The following is a 12,658-nucleotide window of genomic DNA, read 5'->3' on the forward strand; positions in this document are numbered from 1 at the left end:
GGCATTTGAAAAAGTCAGAAACATTACTGAGTGCCTAAATTTTTATTTGTTACTGTTCCACCACATTTAAAACAAAGGGCATGACTGGCAAAGCACCTTTGGTTTTTCCTAGATTAGATAAAAAGGGAAGTGTTCCCAGAAGTGCTCAATATGGAACTGAATTAATGTCCTCTGTACAAGGACTATTTATTGTCCATCAGATATCAGACAGCTCAGCTACATCCTGAGTTCTTTTGGAAGCTTCTCCGCAAAACGAAATATTTGTTTAATGTATATCCCATCCTTATCCTTTTCAGTGTGACCATCAATGCTTTGAAAGTAGCTGGAATCAGAAATAATCCCTTTCTAAAGAACCTCCCAAATTTTTAATCTCTGATCTCCCAATTCATAAAACTGTATGCAGGATCCCAAATTACACCTTTTCATTTTATCTTTCTTTCCCCTTTGCCAACTAAGTTTTAGCAGTATTAGCAATATTCCCCCCATTTTTCTGCTGCCTCACACTTGATTTATGCTACTGTCACTTCTGTGAATTTTGATGAATTAAACTGTCTCAAAACAAACAGATAATTAAGAATATTAATTAATTCTCTCATAATACTTAAAATTTCAGTTGAGATGACATTCATACATTAACTGTTTTTTCTTGACTAAAAATGTTAATTGTAGATTCTCTCTCTAAAAGAACGTCAAACTTCACTACAGTGCAAACGTCAAACTTCATAAAATTTCCGATAAATTGTATCAAGCAGGTATTCTAAATAAATGATCCTATTATATTCAGTAGTTTATTAAATAACAAAACATTTTATAGTATTTTATCACCGAATTACAATGAAGTACGTATTATTCTGTTCTAACATGGGAAAAGTCTAAATGCTGGTTAAATGTGCCTAAAATTTAACATACCTTGCTGTGCTGCTTTATCATACACTTTCATATGTACAACACCTGAAGTTTTGTTCCGCAGGACAGCTGGGTTTCTTCCATCTTTCTTGTTACAGGTACCAATCTGAGCTAAGTTCTGGTCCGCCCACCAAAGCTTTTTATCTGTAAAATTTTCAAGTTTAAAAATTAAGAGGGCCGTTAATAAATTATATATGTTTCAAACTTAAGGTGGAAAAAAGCTTTTGAGATTAATTATCAGATTTCTCTGATCAATTTTAAGGAAAATAATAAATAACATTTTTTTAATTGTAAAAAGTTTTGTATGTATAAATTGACTTTTTTCTCTTCAGGTGATAGGTTTTCACACATTATTAAGTGGAAAAACTGGAAGTTATAACTGAAAGTTACAAAACTTTCATGATATATCATATACTACTATAACACAGGGTTTGTTCTCAAACTTTGCTATATCCATTCATTATGTATGTGAAGACAACAGGAATTCTGGTTCTAGGTTTTCATTCCTTGACCTGAGTGCTAAAATTAGTAAGTATGGCAATTACCATAACATTAACGAAGAATCTTGTTACTGTCTTAAACAAATTATTGAAATTACAAACTTACATAAATAGTAACTGTTTCATCATGATTTACACGAGATTTTAAAATAACAGAAAAAATAAGGCATGTTATGCACATACTAGCACAAAACTTCAAACCATTCTCATCAATCCATACATGCAGAATACTTGAATCATAGTATGCAGGATTTGTCAAAAATTTATGACAGAGAATTCTCACGATGCAGAATTGTAGTATAAATAACTATTTTTCAAGGGTTGGATTTCAGGTGACATTAGTCATAAAGATTTCACTTAAATCCAGACAGGATTCTAAGTGACAGCAGAATTGTTATGCTGTGGCCATATTCGTTACTGTAGAATGTAAACTTTAGTTTAAAAAGAAATTGAGATGCAAATACCAGCATCAATGTAAAGACAATCTTCATAACCATTCAAACAACAGTGTATGATGACAAGCAATTTAAAAGAAATTTCAATAAACTGAAAGGTATACATGAGATGTATATTCTCCACTTCCAGGAAAATGTTATTTTTGAAGACCTATTAACGTAATTTAAATAGCAACAGTAGAAATCGCTTTGGTTTTGTTCAGAAACATACAACACTTATCAGTGGTACCAGTTCATTATTTTGAGACTTTGACCATTACCTGCAGGAATTAATGAAAGAGCCTCTTCTGATTTGAGGCTACTTCCATAGAAAATCCTAAATTAAAAATGCCTAGTTATATATGGAAATTCTACTCACCTCAGGAAAAAAATTCATTCTCACAAGTGAAAAAAATTGCTTGTAATGCTACAACACACTCTTCATTAAAAACAAATTACAATCAACATCTAAGAAATCATCAAAAAATGAAAAGCAGGCTCTACCTCCCAGTGCATCAGAATATAATTTTAAACAGCTTTGATATCAAACTCTTAACATTGAAGTCATAGTTGATCTTCCGATTTCAAGTCCTTAACACGAGTCCTCCCTGGCTCTGGAGGACACACAGATGTACGATGAAATGGCCTCAGTGTCCGAGGCAGACAAGTCCCACAGTCCACAATATGTTTCACAGCGCTCCTAATTTTCTCTGAATGCCAGAACACCCTGAGCTCTTACTCCCTTCACAAGACTTAAATAGTATGATGACCTCTTTCCAGCCCATTGTGGGTTCAGTTTCTCCCAACTTAGTCAAGTCATTCACCTCAGGGACTGGCTAACGCTCTGTAGCTTACCCCTTCAGAAAAGAAGTTACAGATTTTAATTTAAATTTAAAACTGTACTTCTGAGGATCCGGAACCTCTATTTGTCCTATGTTATAAATAATTTAAGCTATTTTGTTAGTAAAATTTAATCAACCGAATAAAATGTAGTTCTGGTACTAGTCTTCCAGGAAGTCTCAGCAAAGAAACAAGGTTTCATTGTCCCATCTCTGCTGTACTCTCTGAGTTAACAAAACAGTATTAAAAGTGCAAGCAACTCCTCTCTGCTCTCAGCCTTTTAGAAAAGTAACTATTTTAAACAAACGGAACTAGTTAACATTTCAATACCATATTACCTCAGACTTGACCAACAGTCTCAAGGGCAACACAATGCAGTTTCTGTGTGAATGTTAAATTTAACCATGAAAGGGAAAATACAAAAAGGAAAAGAAATTATAGTGGCAATTTGAATTCAACTTTATCTTCAGTTTGTCACGTGTATTTTTAAACCGGATCAATTCAAACGACAGTGTGTGGACAGTGCCACATGCTGAGGTTACTAACAAACCACTGCTCTGCAGTGAGTTAACTTCTCACTCATGACTACATTTAAAGTTATTAATTACTGTGAAATACAATCTCGCAGCAATGTTCTACATGAAGAAGAAAAAAGTACGAACATTTCCTTTTCTTCTTCAAATAGTTCTGTATCTTTTAAACATCTTAAATGAAATAATTAAATGGGGCAAGTCTTTATAATGGCGAGTTTAACATGATCAGCATTTTCATTTAATTTTGCACAGAAAAAGTTATTAGTGTAGATGAACCAGAAGTAAAACCCTAGATAAAAAAAACTTTAAAACTTGAGGAACACTGCCTTTTCAACAAATACTGTGTATTAACTTCATTTCTAGTTCGTTTTCTTTACAGTTAAATGAATTGTTTCCTACGCTGCACTTTTAACATTTAAATAACTAATTTATAGAGACAGTTGAGTGTTTCACGATGAAAGCTCTGGATTTTACAAAATAATTTCCATTATAGTAACTGTAGAAAGTTACTGCAAAAAAAGAAAATAAGCTCTGAAAATATCAAGGAAAAAAGGCAGTTACTCAGTCTTCACAGGTATGAGACAACAATCTACAGAATGGAAATATTCTGAAGACTCCGAGACACAAATTAAGTTCTTCAGTGAAATCTGAGTAAAATTTAAAGGAAATCTACTGTCTCATGCATTTAAAGCTGCTAGAACTGACGAAATGAAAAGACCATCCTGCGATATCAGCCCGTCAAATTAATAGCAGCTTGAATCTGATTATTTTATCACACCATCCTTAGAACACAAAATTTTTGTGCTTAATTTTGGTAGTGTGAATTATAACAAAAACACAGATGAGAGATAAAAACATAAAAGTGATTATGTGATACAATCCATAAGTGAAATAATGGGAATTTGATTTTTTTTTTTTTTTTTTCTGTGAGATTATGACCCACAATAATGAATTATCTATCCTACAGGTTTAGGCTAACGTTTTCAATGAAGCAATCTGTTGTAACGAAGTGATTTCAGTCTTGAAATCCTCTATTTGACCACGAATCAGAATGGTCCATCAAATCATTTTGGTAATGATGGCTGTCTTGTGCATAGTATACTAGAACTTACCTATACCCATCCATAAAATATATATATTTTTTAAAGACTGGAGTACAGGGAAGATGCAAAGCACGGAGTTTTGTTCTTTTGCATCATTTACTTTAAAGCAGCAATTAAACTCCTTAAGGCATTTCTTTAGTATTTTGTGCAAAAACTCATGTTTGGCTATGGTTTCAGGACTTGCCTGTTTCTTTAGGGAAAGGAAATAAATAAAAAATAACAAACAAATAACCAACTTCGCATATTCTCTTACTGAGAGATGAAAGCATGGCACGTGCTTAATCATGAAGATCAATTACCAATAATTACTTACACCACAAACAGTTTCCTTTCTCCCATTCAGTGTCAGTGCAGGGCGAAACCATCTCTACATCAACGACAGAATGCTCCATCACGTGCCTCTTTTGCTCACCAAGCTACTATAATGAGACTAGTGCTGCTTTCACATACGGTTAACGGTATCTAGAGGATTTCTATCAGTGGTGTCAGACACATCAGATCACAGAGTTCTTCTTTCCCTCCCTCCATGACACAAGAGACAGGAATTGTCAGAGCATAAACTCATTACTAGCCCTTGAGTACCTGACTGTGAACACAAGAGTTCGAGTAGTCTCCTACGCCATCCATTCCATTAAGAAAAGAACAAATCACAACAAATCACAAGTGAAAACTCAAAATACACTTCATAATAGTTCTTTTGTCTTCCTCTTCCATCCTTGCTAACATGACGCCCGGATAAACATTTAATTAAAAATATAACTAAAAAGATCTTACTGAACTAGTATTTATTTTTGTTTCACATAGAGGTTTTATGCGGCGTACTCCAAGTTTTAGGAAGACGTATGGATATAGAATGGGGAGTTAAATGAGAAAGACAACCTGAAAACTTCAGTAAGGTGAAGCTCATTAAAATCCTGACATTTAAGGTGTGTGTGTGTATATATATATATATATATATATATATAAAACCAAACCAAATAAAACAAATAACAACAATGACAACAAAAATATCAACCAAAACCCAACCCAGAACCAACCCCAAACAGAAAACAAACAAACCCAAAATGAAACAAAACCAACAAAATCACAAATTCTGAAGTACTAACATCTTCAGGTGAAACTTCTCATGCCTACCTGCCAAAAACCATGAACTGGTCACAGCTGGCCAATTATGCCCTAACACCTAAAGAATTTAGTTTTTAATTGCTCAGAAACTACTGGGTGACCGATACATACCACAACACAATCTCAAACCAAAAAAATCCCAACATGTTACACAGATATTTTTGACCATGATTCTAAGCAGAATTTTGGACTATTTATCTCTGCATTATTAATATATTATCTCCGCAGATAACTCGTCTGTGACTTTTAGTATTAGGATGAATTTATCTATTTCTATACTCATTTTAAAATATACAAAATTATTTTAAAAACCCACTTGACTTCAGCATAAAGACAACTTGCTTTCACAAGCTAGGGAAGAAACAACATTATTTGAAACCTTTAAATATCAAACTAAGGTTAAATGATGTATTTACTTGATTATGCTAAGAAAAGAGTTGTTTGATCACTAATTACAACCTTGTTGCTCAAACTGGGTTATAATACACATTAAAATTGTTGCATTTACCCTTTCTGTTGGATAATTAGCATTAAACACAGCAACATATTGGGAAACAGCAATTTCAAATGCAAAAAATTGCTACACTAGCATTGTGGACAGTCCTTTGGAGATTTCAAGCAGTAATCAGAATGCAAATTTTGATGGGCCATTAGTTTTCATTAATGGTGGTTTGAGTATTTATGGAAGACAACTATGTACTGTACTTAGAACTGGGCAAATTGCCTAGATATATTTCATATATTAATGCTAATGTAATGAATGGTGTTATGGCAATTAGAAGACTGATGACTTGGAAAATTAAGGTGTGTGTATTTGAAGTTTCCTGATCTAAGCAGCCTCTTTCACTTTCCAATTACATCCAAAGTCACAGCTCCCACCATTTGAGTCACTAGAAATGTATTCCAGCATTATTTTTTAAACTTTATCTAGGATAAAACAAAAATCAAATAACCAATAATACATCATTTAACTACACAATGAAAGTAAACAGCAGCATGATTGTATTTTGGTAACACGAACCTGTATTTTCTATCTAAAATGAAATACTGTAATTGTTACTGTCTATTTTGATTGTTCGATAATACACCTTGGTGGCTGCGTTACATACAGCTTGTGTGCAAAAGACATGGCTCTAGTACCTGCACTCCCATTGAAATGCTATTATATATGTCCGATTTTGTTGTACTGCTGATTGAATTTTTTTTACATGTATTTCAACAGCAATAGCACTTATACATATAATCATTCACTATATGAAGCTACTCTGTTTTATAGTAGTAAACGATAACTACAAAACTCCACTACTTAGCAACCCACTGAGGTTCCCTCCAACCTTTTAGCTCTTTAGACCTAGAAAGGTTCTGATGATCAACAACAACTGACCAGCGTGTGACCTGGTCAGACTCCTGTACAAAGGGAGTCTCGAAATACCCAGCTCCGTCTCCTCTTTCTGCCCCAGTGGAAACACAACTCAAAAATATAACATGACCATATACTTAAAATAAAGTTATAAACTATCAAAAAAACCTGCTTTTACCTGGGGAGATACTAAACGTAAAGACGGCAAAAGCCTACAGGACTCTAGCACTGAGTGAAACCCAAATGCCATAAAACAGTTAAGAGTATGGGCACAGATGTCATATATTTGTTTCATTCACTGATGAATTCAAACGCTAAAAAATGTTCACTTAGTATATACATAGAGAAGAAACAATCCAGCTTATGCTGGTTTTAATATGCTTACCACCTTTTTAGATAAAAGCAGTCGAGAAAATTTATGAAATGGACCAAAAGTAATGCAATAAACATAATAATTACTGTGATTCAGCTGCTAAAATTTCCTTTTAAACCTGTAGGCAAACAGATCAAAAAGGGTAACTAAATTTTCACACACTATCATGTAAAATCTTACATTAGACCAAATTATTAATTCTTCTTTTATGTATTTTTATGATCATTTCTCAATTACAGATCTCTTATTTTGCTATTTATCACATTGGATTATCTGTTTGGATCCATTTTATATGCATGGAAGCCTGATGTAAAACCACCAGCGCTTCAGGAAAATAGATGGCATTTATGTTCCACAATATAAAAACATACAGGAGAAATGAACAAAGAAACTTGCATGTTTTTCAGTCAGCACATTACTGTTTATAAAACTATATTTGTTTGCACTTTTCTCCAACAGATTTATTTATATACAGAATCATACCGCAATGTGACATTGCGGTTTATCACAGCCACGGCTCCAAAACAAAGATAAATCCCAAAAGTAAAACAAGCAGAAAAACCCAAACACACTGTAAGTTTTGTTTACAAATTTTGAGTAGGAAGAATTGTCACCAGTCATAAAAACAAAGCATCCCCAACTAGCAATATTAGATGTATATACATTTAAAACCTACACAGCAGATATTCTTGCATCTCCACATCGACAAAAGTTCAACTACTGTCATGCAAACAAGCAAAGAACACCCTTTAAATGGTAGAGATGAACTCTTTATTCCATATCCCAGATGGATTACCACTGTTGTAGCTTCTGTGAATCACAGATGAAGACTGGATTCCGCAGAGATCTCAGTGACACTATGGACAAACACTCTTTACAACATCTCGTATTAAAGACTTACAAGAGCTCCCTGAAGTAAAGGTCATCTATTAGTTCTATTTCTAGTCACAACCAAATCAACGGAAGACAATTTTTCTATATTAACATCCATGACTCCTTCTGACACAATACTGGCCAAATACATGTATAATAAAACTATTTTAGCAGTTACTACTTTAAAATATGACTTAATTTACACCATGTGCATAAAGTCTTCGGACTTCATTTAGCATAATTTTCACAAGCACACCATCTATATGAACATTATATAATTCATTACTCAAACACAATCCTTTATAAAAAGAATGTGGCTGTTGATGAGTCATCTACACCAGCAAGGGCCAAGAAGTGAAGACGTATATGAGAAACGGTAAATTTGAAATAGTATTCTCATGATATTAAGCAATCTGCAACTTAAAGACTTCTTGATTTTTGTTTTTAGGATTTTTTCCTTATGTTACCTTTCTTTTTTATTTTTTTAAAATAATTTAGATGCTTTTAAACATTCTAAACATTTCTAATGTGCCAAGTATAACAAACAGAACAACTGGTTTTTTAATCAATTTAATACACAGAATATTAGCAGACATCTGACAATCCAAATCATCAATTTATCCAAATCATTGCATCAATTCATAACCCAAAGAAGCCTTCAGAAAGTGCAAACCAATCCAACAAACTAAATCTGTTACCTTCGTCCTGTGTATATAAATGCAAGACTATATCTAGAAACGTACACTTGCATTACAGGTTGTAAAGCGTCTGTCCAATGAAATATAAATTTTTTTTCACAAACAGTCTCACTAGTGAAGGTACAGTATCTATTATTTACATTAAAACAACAATAGCTTCTCCAAACTTTTGCTATTTCATTATTAATTAGCTTGCAATCATTTAAATAACTAAGTTATTAGCCCTGGACTTACCCATGATGGTTAAAGCTGTGGCTTTAGTTAAGTCTTCCTTCATTGACTCTATTATTTCAAGATTACCACCATCCAAGTTGCACCTATTTATGGTTCCGTTGCCTGAGCTGATCCAGTAAAGTTTGTTCTCCCCATAATCTATTGATAAACCTGTAATTAATGCATACAACTTTAACTGTGGCTTGAATAGAGAATATACGTTTCATGTTAAGCTATTTTCACAATAAAAGTATATTTCAGAAATACATATACACACACAATTATGTTATCTATCCACTCAAACTTAAAAAAAAAAAAATCATGAAGATTGAACTAACTTGGCCATTCATCGTGAAAGAAAACCATACTATTTAAGACTTTGACCTTTTATTTCTCCCAACATCTACAGAAATCAGTGTCTGACTGTTGAAAAAGCATTTTCTAGCAATGAACAATTATTTGAATGAACTAAGGTCCTAAGCAAGGTCATTAACTACTAGTAAATGCAAACCAGAAGCTATCATTTACATTATGAAATTATGAATATATAAAGACACAGAAAACATGCTACTTTTTGTGATTCAGAACTATAGAAAGTCCATTCTGTTCCTACATGCACAGCCTTCTGCTTAGAATACTGAAATAACAAATCCTAGTAGTAATTCTCAATAAATTTATAGTATTAATTTTAAACTCACTTCATAATGAACTGACCTCATGATCAGTTCATTGGAGTTAGAAGCAAGAGAACTGTAGAAATAGAAATACTTGCAAAATAACCTACTAAATTAAAAAAGTATATAATTTTTCTGGCAGTAAGAGCAAAGAGCTAAGAGATAATGTATTTCAGACTTCTAAAATCCTTTAAAAATGCCCAAGTAGTCGTAGCAGGATATTTTCCCCAGTGAAATATGCTTGGCATGGTGACAACACGTGCCATAATGATTTGCTTCGGTACCAGACTTTTTCTCAGAACTCACGCTCGGTATCCAGCAGCAAGTTGCCAAAAACCACTGTATTTCACTCCGTAGATCAACCTCTTGGTATTGTACAGTACTCTCCTCCCATTCTGTAAACTGCTCCTCTGCGGAAAGTCAGACCTATTTTCACGGTCCCGATCGGAGCGAGCGGAGCCATGTGCTGCCAACTTCTTTGTGCCACCACTTCTTTACTCGCATTTGACACAGTAGGCCAAAACGTGGCCACTTTCTAAGCTTTTCAAAACCAGTTTTCTTGTTCCTTTGCAGTTACGATACTTTATTCCCCTCTCCGCAAGTGTATCACCCAGCAAAAAAAACAACTTTCAAGCTCAATAGAGGATCAAGATACTGAGTAGTTGCTTCAGGAGAGACTGATCTCGCAGCATCTCTGCACATACAGATTTTCACGCTTGTACAACAAGCTTTGCTCGGCGCAAAAAGAGAATTCCCCAGATCTCCGAGACAAGCAGCACTTGCAGGATGTATTAACAGGCCTTCCACGGGTAACTGGGAATATGGCTGCACCTTGTTACGGGTTCCAAAGGTAACACACAAGCGTGAAACACAATAGCATTTGCTGTTCCCCGTAGCTCCTGACTGCTGCCAGTCAGCTGCTCACCCATTTCACCCACAGATCTATTTATGAGGTTGCTGTGAATGCAATCTGCACAGCAATTACAATGTTATCTTGTCAGGTTTCCTACTCCTTCAGATATTAAACTGGTGTTTCTACACGTGGGTATTCCAATTACACAGCAGCAACTGACACAGATAACATTCCATCTTCTTCTACCCAAGTCAAGCACATTTTTCTTCCCAAAGTATTTCCCTGTTGTGTTATTTCACCTATTACCAATCTTTATGAAAATATATTATTTCTAATGTAGGCAGGCCACGTTTATTTTGATTTTTTTAAGGAATTGTTCCATTTTTACTAGTAAAAATAGGTGACTTACTAGCCATAAGCATCACAGGTAACCATAATGTACTCATTTGCCAAAGTCAACCTGAACGTGTGGATTGTAAAATATTGGTTTCTGAGAATTCTGTTGTGTTTTTAAAAAATAAATATTACCATGACTTAGGCTATCACTGTTTTGACATGCATTTTCCAATTTCCTTACTTAAATTTCCAGAAATATGCTACAATTTAAAAAGTATATCACAAAGGTTATTCCAGCAATTCATGCACAGAGGTTCCGATCTTAAAGCCATATATGTAAGGAGATCTTAGCTTCCATTAGCAGAAAAATCAAGTTAGATATTTTAAGTTGGTACATTCCTGAAGTTCAAGGAACTGACTCTTGACAGCATTTTTTTGTATACTTATTGTTTAAATGATGTATTTTCCTCTAAATTTATTTTTACTTGTGGAATTGTTCTCTAAAAAGCAGTGGAAGCTTGAGGAAACAGTGTGTTCCAAGAACATTAGAAATGGGTTTCATTCTTACTAGCGAAATCAATTAAATGTTGGACACTCTATTAAAGCTCAGATGAATTATAGGAACAGCCTTTAACTGTTTACAGCTGATTACATTTCAGGTGAAAAAACAGTGCCTAAAATTAGGAAATCCTAAAGCTTATTTGTTTGCTAAAAGCACATACGCGCGTAAGAAATAACTTTTTTAAACCAACAAAATAAATTTAAGATAAAAATTTCAAGAGCCAGTCTCAAGACATTTGGTTCTCATCTGCAACAATGTTGTTCGTAGACTGTGTTATATATTCAAAATGAAGAACAAATTAGCAAGCGATATTCGAGTAGAGTCAGCCGAGAAAATGAAACAAGAACAGGTAAAACAGCAAATAGGGCTGCACTATAATCATGAGCGAAACAGAAACTCTAAGTTTGTTCAGAGGAAAGGATCGAACCTTATTAAAAACAAACAAAAACCACCAAACCCCAAACCCATAAAAAGCCAACGGAAAACAAAAAAACCCCTAAACAACACCCCCCGCCTATATTTATGGAGTCCTTCGAATACAGCTGAAAGAGTGATCCAGAAAGTTTTCAAACACTTACTAAGAACACAATACTCTACAATTTAATAACCATTTCCTTAAAACCACGGATGCATGGTTTGCATTTTTATAGTATTATAACAAACTACTGCTTAACTGAAAATAAGTTCAAGACACCAATAATCAAGTGATCTGCATCACAAAGCATAAAGTTAAGCACTAATTCTGAATCCCTAAGAATGCGGTTTATTGCAACTCCAGTGACTAGTTCTTTTTTTCAACTGATCTCTATGTGTCAGTCTTTGAGCTTTTTAGAACCGCAGAATGGACTAGCAATACATAAGATTAAAATAACAGACACAATCTGTCATTCCAAAATCATCAAACTACATAGTCTTTGTTTTAATACAAAATATTTTAATTGGAATAGTCTCCTCCTTCTGATAGAACTCAAACTGACCAAAAAAAACCCCCAACTTTTCCCTCATTCTTCATATTCTGAAATTATGTCTCAAGAAAACTAAGGAAACCCCATCAATTATCATGACATCCAACTCTAATAAGCCATATATTTGTCTTTTCCAGTAATCCACCTGTGAAGTCACTCATCAGATCATTCACCTCACTCCCCAAATGCTCAAAATTAGCACTGCTTGAACTAGAGTTTCACTTATGGAGAAAGACGGGTTCTCAGTTAGAAATGAAAGATTAAATTAAGGTTTTAAGACTGCTGCTCTCTGGTTCATCAGCAGTGTTTT

The 12,658-nt window shown here is 34.0% G+C and overlaps 1 protein-coding gene across 1 annotated transcript in view; it reads right to left on the reverse strand.

Moving 5' to 3' along the window:
• The window catches only part of LRP1B (LDL receptor related protein 1B), a 527,248-nt gene that overhangs the window by 182,217 nt on the left and 332,373 nt on the right, over positions 1-12,658 (reverse strand). The window contains exons 32-33 of the mRNA XM_065638136.1: positions 8,980-9,129; positions 910-1,050 (exon numbers count right to left, since the gene is read on the reverse strand). Coding sequence (XP_065494208.1) covers positions 910-1,050; positions 8,980-9,129 — 291 coding nt within the window. The remainder of the gene's footprint in view (positions 1-909; positions 1,051-8,979; positions 9,130-12,658) is intronic.

The sequence above is a fragment of the Caloenas nicobarica genome, chromosome 6, assembly GCF_036013445.1.
Source record: "Caloenas nicobarica isolate bCalNic1 chromosome 6, bCalNic1.hap1, whole genome shotgun sequence".
Classification (NCBI taxonomy): Eukaryota; Metazoa; Chordata; class Aves; order Columbiformes; family Columbidae; genus Caloenas; species Caloenas nicobarica.